Genomic DNA, 15,214 nt, shown 5'->3' on the forward strand with positions numbered 1-15,214 from the left:
TGGCGGAGTTCCTTATGCTTGCGACTCCTCCTCTTAATGACGCAAGGTATATATTGCGAAAGGTTCTCTAAAGCTATAGTGTAGGTAATATAGGAATATAGTGACCCCGGCGTAGTACTGCGCAGCGATATATGTACATCAACGTGCTCAGCGAGGTGTTTGTTGCTTGCATGACTTCCACGCCACAATATTCGCCAAACACGTAGCATCTGGGCGAAATGGAAGTCAACACAACAGCCCAAAAGCTTCGATTAGATCAGTACGCTTCTTTTCCCGAAGGCGCTGGCTTGAATCGGACGGTTGACCATCCAGGAAGATGTGATTGGATGAGCACAAGGCGTCGTGGGAAGAACGGCCTGCATAGGGGATAGGTCATGGCTCTCACAAAGACGACGCGAACAGATACCTCTGGTCATGATTGAAAGTAGAAAGAAATGGGACACTTGGGCGAGAGAGCGTCTTTTTGGCCAGGACCGAGGTTCCGGTGGGTAGCGGTTGAGTATGAGAAAGTGACGCTCACGCGCACAGTCGTGAGGATAGTAAAATAATTACAAAGCGATAAGAATAAGGGCATTACAAGAGTCGAATTACTCTCTATTAATAGTAGGTAGGTCATGGGGTATCGTAACAAAGTGATGTTAAAGTGTGTGGCCTGAACAAAAGAAAAGTCTCGGATCTACCTCGACACACGCGGATTTTCGTCTACCAGCATCTCGGTGCTGTTCTCCCTTTGTGTTTCCTTGCGGGATATATCGTCCGCCCAGGTGGCCTGCGAAGCGGGCGTTCTCCAGCCGCTCAGCCTCCTTCCATCGGCACCATCCACCTCTACGTGAATGTCCGTAACGACTTGGATGTCTCTTGCGTCCTCGCTCGAGCCATTCGAGCGCTTTGTTACGTCTAGAACGTAATCGTCTTTGGTACGCAGCGCTTTACTGCCACCCCTGCTTCCGTAGGTACGAGCGCCCTGTGGGCGAGAGTGGGAATATGCGCTGCGGTGTCTTGACGGGAACGCCCTTGGAAGCCAATGTGTGATCAAAGGCCTGAGCAACGGCAGGCAGGCGCAAATAATGCCGACGTTGGTCTCAACGGAGCTCCATGTCGCCGCAGGCGGGTTGTCGTAACTAGGATCAGCCGAGTTCGAGATCGCGACGAGAGATTGTAGACGGAGAATTGAGACTAGGCAGACACTGCAGGATCGCGCGTTAGTGTGACCTCTTTGTAACAGTTGATGGTAGGGGTATGCCCGCTGAGTAACTCATCACGAGAAGAGCCGGTGGTACAGTGATGCACCGTGCGAAAATCGAGTGAGCTTCGTGTTACACCTTGTAACAGACATCAGGCGCTCGCAGGACGGCCCGAATGGACAAAACAAGGTAACAGCAGGGAGGAATACTCACAATCCGCCAACTGCGAAGATGGATATGAGTCCAATCTTCTGCCTCTTCCCGAGATTTAACTTCTGGATGACCGGAATAGGAAGAAGGATGATCGCGAAATCGGTAAGGATGTTGATGGCGGCGTTCGTGAACCAAACGGCGAATTGGTTAAGACAGGTAGACTTCTCGTGAGTCCAAAAAGCTCGTACGGGTGTGCAGGTGAAGATACTGGAGAAGACTGTCCAGATGGTGTAGGCGACGACAACGGCCATCGTGAGCCAGTTCGCGAGCTGGAACTTCTTGGTCGGGAAGATGCGTCGATATTGGAGGAGCATTGATCCTTTGGTCAAACCGAGCGACAGGTAGTATACGATGAGACTGGACCAGAATGTCTGTCGCTTTATATTAGCAGTGCACTGAAGTACACGTTGAGAGTGTCGCACCCTCAAGAACTTGACCATGTGGTCGTCTGGGATTGTTTTGATGTGTCTGCCCATACCATATTCGGCCTCTGCATCTTGTTAGTGTCTATAAGATAACGTAGTCAGGCAAATACTAACGGATACCAATGGCGATTGTCAAGCCAATGGAGCAGAGCTGGCAGAAGGTTAGCATGGACATACACAATATGATGTAGCGATAAACTTACCATTGCAAGAGCGATGCCGGCATCTTCGATACCCACGCAGCGAATTATAAAGAAGCGCGTGTACAGTCGAAGGACGACGGTAATGAGAGCCAGACCAGTGAAGACAGAAGAGATCTCGACCGCTTGCCTACCCCTCGGGTTATCAGATAATGATCCAGCCATGATGTGATAGCGTAGGTCTCAAGACGACCAGATAAGGTGAATCAGGCTGCTTTTGTGGGAAACATAGAGTATTTCACAGCCTGCCCAGATCCCTGAACCAGATGGGTGGTATGGGCTTCGTCGGTGGCTTTACCTTTAACCACACTTATGCACGTACCCACCTTCCGTACGCCCACCGAACAGTGACATTCGCCAATTACTCCGCGGGTGCCAGGGTCTGCAGCCCTGTCAGGAAACCTTCGGCATGGCCACGAGTCGAAAACGCGAGAGCAACGAAGTGTGTGAGATCGGTCTCAACACGTCCCGTGCGACGTTCCGGTTTTCCCGGGATCTACAGAACGCAGACAACCCAGTCCCTGCAAAATGGTGAGCTGTTCGGCTGTCACGCAAAGTTGGAGAAGTAGCTCCAACTTCAAGCGGCACGCGTGTGCAAAAGTTGTGTATGGTTCGACCTTGAGCAGTTCGTGTTCATTCGTTTTGTGATGGCGGATATGGTGTCACCAACCATGTTCGTCGGATGTAGTGTTTCAGCCCGATGCATAGGGCTCCTTCGGCCGCCAGCATCCTGGGAAGTGAGATCGTGATATTACACACGGGCTAAGGAGTCGTGGATGCGATTCCATCTCAGGACTCGTACCGAGCCAGAGCGGTAAAGGATGCCACTGAGGACTCGGGAGGATCAGTCGAAAAAGCGGAGTGTACACACATGCAGGAACGTGGCACGGCTTGCGTGATGTCGTACAGGAGACGGTAAACTCTCATTCGCGGATTTTGTAAGCGAGAACTAAAAACTTTGTGTGGGCAAAACCATGATCATCCTTCGCGTTTGCAGGCTGCAGCTAGAGACGCACGGGGCGGACCTAGAGACGAACTTGCGCACGCAATGCGCTTTTTCAATCTCTACCTCGCCAAAGTACGAAGCTTTAGAAATTGACGGCACGAACACCATCGCGAGCCGTCTGGAAAGGAGCTTTCATGTGCTGAGTTTGAATTGGTTGAGGCCCGGGCCGGAACCCTAGTGTCAACCCCATGAATTTGACAGGACGCTATATCCTCCGTCGCAGTCAGCAAGACGGCTCTGCCACTTAACATGCTTGGTTCCTACTCCGTAGACTTGATGGTCGCGCAGCTGCGTTGCTAGAAAGCGAGCAGAAGCAGTATGGCCCTGAAAATCTGCAGATCAGTCATCATCAACGCATGCAGCTGCTCAAGACCGTTAGAAGTCGCCGAGGCAAGTCGAATACAGGTGGAGACCTCAGAAATTGGACAAGATCAACTTCCACTAAACATTTGGTGAGCAGAATAACTGTGGCTCCAGGAGATGTGCGGGTAGCTTTTAGACCGGATCTTTAGCTGTACGCGAGCCGCGATGACCCGGCGGCGGCCTTTTCTCGCTGAGACCTGCTGTGGAGATTACCAACGGGTCGTAGCTGACTATGCGTACGGGATGAGCTCTCCATCTGTCTGTGGCTTCCTCACATAGATGAAGCTCCATATAGGCTGTACAGCGGTGCCGTTGACACATTCTTGTTTCTGAGATTCTCCTTGCTTTTCTTTCCCCGCGGAAACAGGGTTGAGTCGGTCCTTCTGCCCGGCAAAGATCTGAGCCTGAGGATGCGTCCGACAGTGAGGGCCTTAGCCTGGGCGCGCGCTGTGACATGAGGATCGTCGACAGCGTAGTGTTACAAAAGGGCATGGTGTCGTGGGAACAGAGCGGACCCCTTCTCCACAAGTCACGATTCGAAGGTGTCCCCAGCGGCTGGGCACCACGCGACGCCAAGGCGCTAGTTCGATTCGGCATCGGCCGGGTGTTCGACAACTCTCAACTTGTCTATCTTCATGTCAATCACCTTGAAAGAGGACTCGTGCGCAGCCCTACACACCGTTCAGGCGAGCGACATCATAGGTGTTATCTGACCGCCAATCATAAGTGGGTGCAGTCCACGCGAGAAGAGCTGCACACATAGGCATGTGCCGAGTCGAGGGAGGCCCGCGCGTAAGCACCAGGTTGTCTGCTCGCCCATTGGAGCTTCCCCTTTCCTACCAGACATCTTCGATGGCGGTTGAAACTGTTTGCATATCGCTAAGACTCCGATACCCGCTACGTTTCTGTCCACGTAACAGGAAGATGCCGTTCTGCAGCCGATACCCAACGCTCCAGCTTGGCGCTTACTGTGACGAATTCGTCCAACTTACGTACAACGACATGCAACCATCATTGCTTTTTCGCAGCGAAGGGGTGCCATTATGTCAGTACGTTGCGCGGACCCTCTTTTCGCGCTTGCTTCCGCGCTTGTTGTGGAGGGCGTACTTTGGCAGCCGGGCTACGTTGTTCGCTGCCGCTGTTCCAGAAAAGCGAGGCGACGCCGCACCCGCGGACCCTTCGTTGGCTCACAGTGGCGCAATGCTGCACGCCGCTGATTCTAAGTTCATTGGGTGTTTGCTTTTCAGGGCGATGTCCTGCTAGCCTCCGAGGACCGAAAGCTACCGAGTACCATTGAACACGTACCGTGCTTCATGTTCTCGCTCGGCGCTATTGTGACTCCAACGAGGCCAGCTCAACGGAGCAAATTTCGGAGTCTCAGCACCCGATCCCAAGAGAGGAATTGGGAACTGTCAAAACGGGTCAGCATCGTGGAGTTGACCCAAATCGTAGGGCTTGGGTCAGCCTGTTCGGTAGATCAACGGTCGATCTATCGAAAAACCTAACCTTTACCGTGGTGTCTTCACGGTACCCATGATAACTACTGGAGGAGCCCAGGAAAATTCCCGCACATTGTCGTCAGGCTCATTTCCTCTACTCCCCAACGGCTACTTGCTTACGACGGCACCCCTCTTATCGCAGCACTGCCACTTCCCGCGAAGTAAGCAGTATCCAGGTACCGCCGCATCTCCAGGTAACCCCTCTTCACAGGCGTGTTACGTACCTTTCCTTGAAGACGGATTGCCATCGTTGGCCAGGGTAGCCCTGTAGGCAACATTGAAACTGTACCACTGGAGTATGAGTATCATCAGCTGGGAGGGATCAGAGCCTTGTGCTTGAGGATGAAGTTAATGCGCGTAGTGAGGGTTGTGAGCAATAGCCGCGAGATTTCGCCGTTGGAGATGATTGTGGGATGGAAGTATGTTACCGACAGTCTAATGATTGTAGTAATGCGCTACCAATGCGAGAACGGGAGTGCACAACGACGGTCTATCCTTGCCTTCGAAGACACTACCACCCGGCGGCAACGTCACAATGCGACATAGGCTCTCGACTTCCATCTCCTACAGCCTTACCCCAGCCTTCCAATCATGCGATCAACGGCATTCACATGGTCCTGCCGTGTCTCCACATCCAAACCCATGTCCTCTGGAATCGCCTCGACGAGTATCACGGCAGAACTCACGAGTACGTCGTGGTGCAAAGCCTTCGACTGATCCGAGACATCAGCAAAGGGGTCTCTTACTTTCAGTAGTGCAAGCTTGTAGCCCTGCGCCTCCCCAGATGAGGTGGGGCCTTGCTGCCATGCGGTGTCTTCGATACCCGATACGAGCGCTGGGGTCACGCAGAGACAGACACGATACCGGGCGTCCTCAGATTCTGCGGTCATTTGCTTCGGGTCAACGCTGTTCCCGGGCGTACACACTCGATCTGCAAATCGAGAAGCTCCAGCTTCGATCGCATGAGTTCGCACGGCCAGGTCTCAGTCTTGAATTTGTCCCGCACTTCATTCCAAAAGAGATGTCTCGCGAAATATTAGTGGAAGACAGCGGATTGTTTTTCTCGCTAAGGCAAGGACCTGACGGTCTTTAAGATGGCTATTCTCGATTCTTTTGGTAGTCGCTGCCGTTTCTAGGCGTTTCACTGTGTGAAGGTCACCTTGGCTATGGTTAGCTTCATCATCTCGAATCAAGCGATGTATTTGGAAACTTCCAGTAATTGGTACGTTATCAATCTGTACTTGCTGTAGATTGTCCAGCTCGCATCAAGTACAGATATTCACTTCCCTTTCAACTGTGCTTTGGCGGGTTGGGCTGAGCACGAGCAACATCACTGTGAAGTGCATGGAGTGAACAAAGCCGTACGAATAACTGGAGGCCCTTTGTTGACTATCGTGGCTGTGTTCACGGCCATTGCTCTACGTTGTCGCTTATAGACATTGTGAACGCATACTGATACCTATATGTTGTACACCATGTCTTGTGTAGGGCCATGCCCGTTGAGACAGCCTTCGCTGAAGAGAAATGCGAGTCTCACTACCAGTGTCTCGTATGTGCACCGATACTTTTCATTTCCATGCGGCTCTTGTAGTCCCCTTTCACGATAACGTCACTGTTTTGATAGCTTTTGAATGAATGCTCACTGGATACAAGCAGGAAGGGGATAGGGACCAGCTGAGGCCGATTGCGCATGTCATTCACCAGCTGCCAAGTTCGCCTTCTCGCTCTCTGCTTACGGCCTTTGCTTCGTCTCAAAGAATGTAAAGTCCGACCAAACCCAGGTGTAAAGCCTTCACAGCATCAGCTCAACCATGTTCCATCGACTAGACCACCTGCCACCTCAACGCGGCCTAGACAGCTCCTTCTTTAGCTACACGACACTCGATGGCCTGCCTCATCGATCCTACGCCCTCTACCTCCTGCGACGATGTGCCTACATCGTCGGACCTATCATGCGTCGGCATGGCTGGACTGTCCCAATGCTGCATGAGCTCTCGCAGTACTCTTCCTGCCATGGCAAGTCCCTGACTCAAAAGCAGTACGGCATAGATCGTTATGGGAAAACCAAAACCGAGATCATCCCGTTGAACATACAGTTACGTTTACGTGACGATCGCGATCCACGCCGTTTTGTCCATATGAACGACTTGGTAAGGACAATGCTGCATGAGCTTGCGCATTTTGCGCATGCGCGGCATTTCGTGGGGTTTTACAAGTTGAATGCCGCATTATTAAGCGAACTAGTCAAAGACATCGAGTCTGGGCAGCTGCGTCGGCGTGTAGACTGGCGCGACGTACCAATACGTATTGCGAGAACGGAAGAGATAGTATACACGATGGCTAGAGATCTGAAGACGACCCTAACGGAGATGATTGGCGTTGAGAGGAAAGATCGGTACAGATATAGGGTGTGAGAACCGCGTATGAGAGCATCACGTTCAAGATAGAGCTGAGTAGAGCAGAAAGACACGGGTTGTATTGGTCGAGCGGTTAGAGACCAGCGTTTGGGTATGGTTTAAGCATTCAGCTACGACTTGCTGAACTAGATGATAGCTCAATCAGTCGGTTTCACAGAGAGTACGTCCTCGAGGCGGATATCATCATCAGCCTCGAGTCGCTTGATCGTGACAACCGATGACTTAACAACCCTGTAGCTGATGTGCGTGTGAACTGTCGTCGGCGCCCAACCCAGCATCTGCCATCCTAGTAGCTCCCAGACTGTTCCCTCAAACCAGTCCTTGACAAAAGCGTTCTCACTGATGCCTATTCTACATGTCTGCCCATCTTTGAAGCCGGCGAACTTCAACGTCCCCACCCACGATTCTCTTGGATCTGTTTTCTCCCGTCGGCTTGTACTTAGAGGTGTAAAGCCGGTGTGAATGACATGTTGTTTCTCTGGATGTAGTGTAACGTATTGGCTTCTAGTCGCCCATGAAAAGCTCTCGCTAGAGAAATAGCAGATATTCAAGGTGCTGCGTGGCACGCGTTGACCAGTCTCGACATCGGTGAACGTGAGCCCGCCATCATGAAGTATCTTGCCGTCGAAGAGGCTCGTGTCCCGTTTGTACAATGTAATCGGTTTGTCGTGACGAAGCGTGAGACTGAGGCGGATGCTCAGATCTGTATGTCCGTCGATATCGAAAACGTCGGGCGAAGAAGTGATGACGACGTCGATTGCTGGTGTACTAGCCATTCTGATCGACGACGATGTAGTATTTGATCTAGTAAATGAAAGGTGTGAGAGCACTGACTATACTCATGGGTAATGCAAAGACAAATGCAAAGCTGCTGCCTTGACGCGTCGCGTCCTGCATGCGCCATCGTCAATCTTACAGGACTTCGGTCGGCATCGCTACTCATTCTCCCAGGCATTCATCTGGAGCACTTGGGGGCTCTTCGATCGCATCCTCTCCAAGGATGTGAATACTGATAGCCACGTCGGCAGGTTGAGCAGATGTGGCCAAACGAGATATCCGATGGATGATGTCATCAACTACGCTAACCATATATAGCGCTAGCGTACACACGAGCCATCAGCAATGTATATCGTCACGTACGAGCTGCGCCCACTACACCACCTTACTCTATCCATACGAAATTGCGCGACTCACTTGAAAAGAGGGATCTAAAGAGTATGGACCTGATACTCCAAGGAAGGATATGCGTCCTGGCTGCTGCAAAAACTACAATGTTCACACCATCCACACCAAGGGGAACGCCACGACCAAGTGAAGGTGAAAGGGTCTGATGGGAGCAAGACCACGGAACAAGAGGCAGCATTAAGAGCTATCATGACCGGAACAATGAGTCTCATTTACGCCGCTCACAATGGAGAAGTCCAGTATTGATGTGCTGAGAATGCCATATTTGGCTATCAGATAGTTCTCTGACGTCTGGAACTATCGCAGGTCACCTCGACTGGTGCCGTCTTAACCGCTTCTCGACACAATCCTATTGTTCCGCAAAGTGAACGCGCTCAAAATGGGTCGATTTCGCGTCTTCACTACGACTCACAATAGGAATTACCAGCCTTCACCACCCGATTGGGACAAGACGGCAGAAACTTGTGCAGCTCACCTCGAGACAATAGCAGCTTAATGAGACAAAAGTTGCAGTCTCTATCGTCAGACCACCCAGCTTTCTCTATCTTCTCATTACGACTTTCTCAGTTTCCAGCACGTTACCATACATTCTTCAGCACTCAGCTTCTTACTTCCATCTTTCAATCTTTACGATACCCATTACTCTTCACGATACCTTTCTATCATCATGTCTTCCTCTACTCTGCCCTCGGTCGAGCTGGTCTCACCCGGTATGCTTGAAGCTGCCACCATCTTGGCTGGACTTCGTCACGCTCGTCCCCAGGATCCCTTTACGACTCCCACAAGGTCCCCTTCCGTCATCCTCCCTTCGGTTGAGCAGGCCTCACCGATCGATGTACACATGGGAGCTGCTCGTGCTGGACACACCTTTGGCCCTCGCTCCGCTGGCGCTCCTTCTCCGTCTGCTCCTTACAGCTCCGGCAAGCCTCGTCTGCTCAAGCTCAAGCTCAGGCGCCCCAAGAACGCCACCGCGGTCGACTCCACTCCCATTCCCGTGAGCCACGCTGCCGGCCTCCCCAACGCAGAATCTGGTCGCTCAGGTCTCAAGCTCAAACTGCGTTGCATCCAATCCGCCCTTCATCCATCTTCACCCACCCCCATTGCTGGCGCTGGCCATAAGCGCAAGATCGATCAACTCGTCACCCAGTCTGAGGACGACAACGACTCCGAGGCCGACACCAAGCCGCCCAAGCGTCGCATGAAGCAGACCGCCCAACCTTCGGTGCCCATCTCGGTGCCCGCCCTGAAGCGCAACAAGCGCATTCTGGACCCGAAGCGGGCTGACCACGCTGCGCTCATCGCCACCGCCGCCAAGGCCGGCAACGAGTACTACGACTCGGACGTGGGCGACGTCGCTGGCGACGTCAAAGACACCACCAAGCCAGAGCTGTTCCGCAACGTCACTTGGGGCGCATACGCCACCGACTACGCCGACGACGACAACTTCAAGGCCAACCCTGAATTCACTCAGTTTGTCCCCGGTCGGTTCGAGCTTCTCGCCGACGGCACCGCGTTCGACCAGAAGCACAAGCTGGTCGTCAAGCTCCTCGACAAGAACGGCAAGAAGCGCATCTTCGCCAACCCTCCTCCGCGCAACTGGGCTTCGCAAGAGGCCATCACGGCGCTGAACAAGCGCACTGTTCAGCAAATCCGGCGCAACACCAGCGTTCGGTTCCGTGAGGTCGTCCAGGCCTACGTGGCGGAGGAGCGCAAGTGGATCCTCGCCAACCTCACCGCCGGCAAGCCCACCAAGGGGTGGAAGGCCTTCGTTGAGGCGTTCAACCAGACCTTCGGCGGCAAGGTTCTCGCGGGTACGGCCGGCGCTCGGCCTTTGAGGAGTCACTCAAGTCTCACCAAGGAGGTGGAGAGATTTGGAGCTGACTTCTACATGAAGGGTCGGGTGCCGGTGACGGCCAAGAAGGTGGTCAAGAAGGAGTGAGTGGTGGTGGCGGCGACGGCGGCGGCGGCGTAGATGTGGTGTGATGGCGTCCGGTCTGTGGGTGCTGGTGGTGAGCTGGGCGCTGGTCGTCCGTAAGTCTCACCTTGATGATCATTAGCTAGTTGTGAGCTGGGGCTGGTCCCTTGTAAGTCTCAACAATTCATGTATACACTCTTTGAACACTCGAATGATGCCTTTGTGATGATCAATGTCGACTGAAAGAATGATTTGTGTGCCTCCAGACTATGTATGCCAAATGTACTTGATGAACTGCAACTTGTATATCGTCTTCCTGCTGCTATGACTTGTTCCACTCTAGTCATTCGTGCGTATATGTTACCTCTAGCCTTCACCATTCGCACTCTGGAGCTGAGTCATAACTCCATTGCATCCGTCGCCATGGTATCCACCCCCATTGATGCAAGCACCGCCGCAACATCGTCGACTGCCTGCTCGATCTTCTGATGCTCTTGCTGCACCATCTCCACACACCGCATGACCTGAGATCGCGCGGTATGCGCATCAGCGGGTCGCGCTCCTTCCGTACCCGCGAAATGATCCACAACATCAAATAGCTGGTGGCCATAGCTGTCGTCTGCGCTTGCGGAATAGCGTGAAGAGTTCGCGTCATTCTTCTCGTCTTCGAATACCGGAAGGTTATACTTTTCCAGCACGGTTTTCGTCATGGTTGCGATCTCGTTGTGGAGGAAGATCGCATCTGGGTTAGACTTGAGCATGTGAAACAGTGCTGGTGAAGAGCCAGACCCACTGATGTTGCATCGGAAGACTCGGGTGATAATGTTCCCGTAGAACAGGAAATCATTGAGACCAATGATATCCTTGAGTCTTTGGAGGATACTGTTGGTGTAACAGGACGTGTGTGTGTTCATTGTCTCGACCATTTTTACCGTTACAATCGATTATGTGCGTTTTCGGTGCGGTTGGCTGTTGAATGTGATGTTCTGTTGAAAGCTTCTGATAGTGGTTAAAGTGGTAGAAGGTAAAGGGCCGTTTATAAGGGGTCTATAGGCTCTGAACTCAAGAGTGAAATTGGTTGAGTAGAACAAGAGTCAGATCGTGAACCGTTCTCGGTCGATATAAGCGGCGAAGAAGGCTCTCATTCACATCGCCAAGGTAGGGCCACAATGATCGAATCGGTGAATTGAGTGAGCTTCTCAAGGGCCGTGACTCCCGCGGAGCGACTGCGGAGGTCTCAAAGCAAGATGTCGCAAACTTCATCTTCTTGTAAGGCAAGGAGTGTGACGGGTCGGTAGTGACGAACAAAAGCAGCACCTGACTGATTAGCCAAGTAGCAAGAGATTTAAATGCAATATATATATATAAGTATAGAAGGAATTTGCGAAGCAAAAGAGAAGGTAATTCGCCAGTCCGTTAAATACTTGCACTTACCTTGTGATGAGTTGACTATTGCTTGTTCGGCCTCATTGTCTAACCTCATTCTATTGTTCTACACGAGCAAAACATCAAAGGTAGTTAATGATTGCGCACGCAGTTGTGCCAAAGTTTGTCGTACAACAGGACTACGCTGCCAAGTGAGTGTAGGATGGAGTGACCTCTACTGCAAGCTGAGCCAAACTGCGCGCAAGACCCTTCAGCCATGATACCTGCTGAACAGGCGCTAATGTTGCAGCAAACCCAGGTTCGGGCGTGACGGGTAGATCAAAGGGCGATTGCAACGACAACACAGCTAAGAGAGCGGCAAGATCGAGAACACCAATCTGACCGGCAGCAGGCACATCTTTCCCGATACTACCAAAGCGGAGACAAGAAGCCTCGAAAGCTCGTCGGGCCTGCTCGCGCTGCTGCACAGCCACACCCTGTTCTTCCAGCACTTTCCTGGTCTGCGCATCTTTCGCCAGCTCAGCTGCCTTCTGCGCCTTGTCCAAGCGCCTGTAGATGAAGTCAATTACCACGCATCGCGCAACGAAGACATCCCCTCTCGTCATCAACGAGAATCTCTGCGTGCAATACTCGTGAAATCTCTGTATCAAGGGATGCAAGAGATTCGTACCTTCCAGTACCGACGGAAGGTTTGGTTCGTCCTCGTCGTACATCTCGGAGAGCAAAGCTTCGTGCCACATCTGGATGTGTGGACGAGCGCGCAGAAAGGAGATGAGGTGGGCTTTGGCTATATGGGCCGAGTCAGACTTGCATAGTATGTGCGAGATAAAGGTCAGATAGTAGAACCACTCCACTGCCGAAGTGTACGACTGAATCGTGGAAAAGATCGCTGGGATGGTGTACCAGCTGGGCCGGAAGACTTTCGGCTGTTGAGTGTATTCCATTTCGGTGAAACCGCGCAACGTCAAGCTGATCATTTGGACACGCTTTGCTTAGTCTTCGCTGGGTTGTGGTAGCTGAAAGAAGCTCGTGGAATCGCGCATGCTCATGGAATGAACTCGATTGACGGCGTTGTGAAGGGTGATGTCGAGAAACAGTGTCTGTTTGCTGGTGGTCGATAGCGCAAGCGATGAATAAGTCACACCATTAGACGGGACTGTATCCGGGGGTGATGCGAGTATGAAGTGCGAAGCGCTCATGACCCCTGGGACTCCAGGTACCGATGTTGCTAGTTCCTGAACAGATCGTCAAGTGCTCTACGACCCAAAAAAGTGTGCAGGGTACTCAATGAAAGACGCAAACCACCTTACACTTGACGGTGCGAGAGCAATCTCTCCACCACCCCACCATACATTGGAGCACTGGCCCCCATGTAGTCCAAAGACCACTATCAATTCTTACCACTCGTTCGTGCAGCCATCTTTGCTCTACGCTGCCCGTACAACAGTAACCATGTCCACTCAGGAGGTTCCGGTAGAAACGCCTTTCCCCGACATGAACATTGACAAGCAACATGGCCCTGTGCACGTTCACAGTGCGACCGCTACAATCACCAGGATCGCTAAGAGCCCACCGTCCGAGGGTTTCACCACGAAGGTCATCAGGGTCGTGATGTCATGCACCGGCAACATTGACACCGACACCATTCTCATCGAGAACTCCGATATCCTTCGCATGTTTGTTGAGAAGGAGGGAAAAATAGTCATCAGTTTCACGCAGCTTCCCATGATGATACCGATCTGGAAGTTGGAACCTGCTGGCCCAATGCCGGACAACATGGGTGAAGAGGACACCGATGAGGACCTCCAGATGATAAGGAATGCTTGGAAAACCTGTCGACTTGTATGGGGGCGCCATGCGGGACTTGAAGAGCTGAACAGGCGAGCAGCTGTGACTATGCGTGCGATGCAGAAGCAGGACGAGCTTGCTGCTCAAGCTGATAATGGTAAGCAATTGCGTTCTTTACTATTTGGTCGTTTGCGCATCGCCCCTGAAGTCAGTCCCCTCGTAATAGCAATCACTGACCTCTAATAAGCTGAACGTCTTAGACGTCTAGCAACAACGCCAAAGAACCAGATTTCTGGACGTCAACGAGCAGTATACGTACCGCCGCCATCGACGACGCCAACGACTCTACAACCATCAACGACCCCACAGGGCACCCCACCGAGGCATCAGTTCGTACTCCCTGGCGCACCAGCTTCCAAGGATTCCCGTCGCGTTCCAAACCAGGCATTTCTGTCCGCCCCGACAACGATGACACGTCCTATGCGTATCGGTGGTCATACACTACTACAGCCAGAGGACGTCGAAGGGAATTGGAGCGATGCAGAGGAAGAGGTTGCGGGCCAGACTGCTGGCGACTCTACATCGACCGGAACACGCAAGCCCGGGTCTGAAGACCTTGCAGCCTTGGTCCGGCGTCGCCAGGCCGAGATCGAGGCTGCTCAGGCCACGGAGGCGGGCCCATCGGATTTCTTGGGCTCATCCCGTTTGGAGGATGATAATGAAGGAGATGGAGATCCTGAGCTCTTTGGTCTCTCGGGTATAGATGACGAGGGAGGTATAGAGGGACAAGTCGAGAACCGGTCGGAAAAAGAGCCTGAAGAGGACAGCGAAGACTTCGAAGACAGCAGCGAAGAGGCCGACGATGACAAAGAAGACGGAGACTTTGGGGAGTCTCTCCCTGTGAAGGGCAAGCGCTCGCAGGGTACCCTGAAGAAAGTCTCACGACCGTCTCAGAAGCAGCTTGGAAAGCGACCTGCCAAGCCCACTCCAGTTGAAGCCAATACCCAGCCCCCCAAGTCAAAGCTTCGAAAGACTGGGGTTCCGATCTGGCCGACGACTATCATCACCACTGGTACCGCCGGACCGAGTCTACGACAGGTTATGGAAGAGATGGGCCAGATCCTGACGACAGACGCTGAGCGTCAAGAGTATATGCATCTCGTGTGGACGCGTCGTCGAGCCGCCGAGGAAGACAAGGATGCTACCGCCGAACAAGCAGTACTTCATGACCTAGAGACCTTTGTGCGTAATCACGGCATCGTGGACTTGCACAACCGGTGGGCACGATGGATGGAGTCAGGCGTCAAGACTGCCATGCCCATGTATAAACCGGCAGGAACTGGTGTGATGGATGCGGAGGAGCGGAAGACGATGTTCGAGAGGAAGAAAAGGGTGCGTCGGGGCTAGGAAGGCTTGGTGGGTTCGAGACGGAATGAGACGGTTCGGCGCGGGTCCATGGTGTTGAGACTTGATAGGGAGTCAAGAAAGCTTTGCGTATGACACTGGTTGTTAGCTGGAGGGTAGAACGTCTTCGTTGAAGAGGACAAATTAAAATGTGATGAATCCTCGATATATTAAGCACTGCGGGCCGATATGACGTCGTGTGTGATCGCTTGTGTAGACCTTGGGCGTG

The 15,214-nt window shown here is 52.6% G+C and overlaps 5 protein-coding genes across 5 annotated transcripts; 2 read left to right on the forward strand and 3 right to left on the reverse strand.

The window, feature by feature from the left end:
- Positions 1-676: 676 nt before the first annotated feature.
- J4E87_007961 (uncharacterized protein) lies at positions 677-2,187 on the reverse strand (the record flags this gene model as incomplete). The annotated part of the gene is made up of 5 exons (XM_049379554.1): positions 677-941; positions 1,398-1,768; positions 1,820-1,887; positions 1,937-1,973; positions 2,026-2,187. 5 exons carry the CDS (start codon positions 2,185-2,187, stop codon positions 677-679), a joined length of 903 nt encoding a protein of 300 aa, XP_049230782.1.
- A 6,972-nt stretch (positions 2,188-9,159) lies between these two features.
- J4E87_007962 (uncharacterized protein) lies at positions 9,160-10,431 on the forward strand (the record flags this gene model as incomplete). The annotated part of the gene is made up of 1 exon (XM_049379555.1): positions 9,160-10,431. The coding sequence occupies one exon, from the start codon at positions 9,160-9,162 to the stop codon at positions 10,429-10,431; it is 1,272 nt and encodes a 423-aa protein (XP_049230783.1).
- A 374-nt stretch (positions 10,432-10,805) lies between these two features.
- Positions 10,806-11,333, reverse strand: J4E87_007963 (uncharacterized protein; the record flags this gene model as incomplete). Its single annotated transcript, XM_049379556.1, has 1 exon — positions 10,806-11,333. One exon carries the CDS (start codon positions 11,331-11,333, stop codon positions 10,806-10,808), a length of 528 nt encoding a protein of 175 aa, XP_049230784.1.
- A 639-nt stretch (positions 11,334-11,972) lies between these two features.
- On the reverse strand, positions 11,973-12,770 carry J4E87_007964 (uncharacterized protein; the record flags this gene model as incomplete). Its single annotated transcript, XM_049379557.1, has 1 exon — positions 11,973-12,770. One exon carries the CDS (start codon positions 12,768-12,770, stop codon positions 11,973-11,975), a length of 798 nt encoding a protein of 265 aa, XP_049230785.1.
- A 475-nt stretch (positions 12,771-13,245) lies between these two features.
- J4E87_007965 (uncharacterized protein) lies at positions 13,246-14,988 on the forward strand (the record flags this gene model as incomplete). Its single annotated transcript, XM_049379558.1, has 3 exons — positions 13,246-13,738; positions 13,864-13,970; positions 14,092-14,988. The coding sequence occupies 3 exons, from the start codon at positions 13,246-13,248 to the stop codon at positions 14,986-14,988; spliced, it is 1,497 nt and encodes a 498-aa protein (XP_049230786.1).
- Positions 14,989-15,214: the final 226 nt, after the last annotated feature.

This window comes from Alternaria ethzedia (assembly GCF_023757985.1).
Source record: "Alternaria ethzedia strain BMP 0044 chromosome Unknown scaffold_23, whole genome shotgun sequence".
In the NCBI taxonomy this organism is placed as follows: domain Eukaryota; kingdom Fungi; phylum Ascomycota; class Dothideomycetes; order Pleosporales; family Pleosporaceae; genus Alternaria; species Alternaria ethzedia.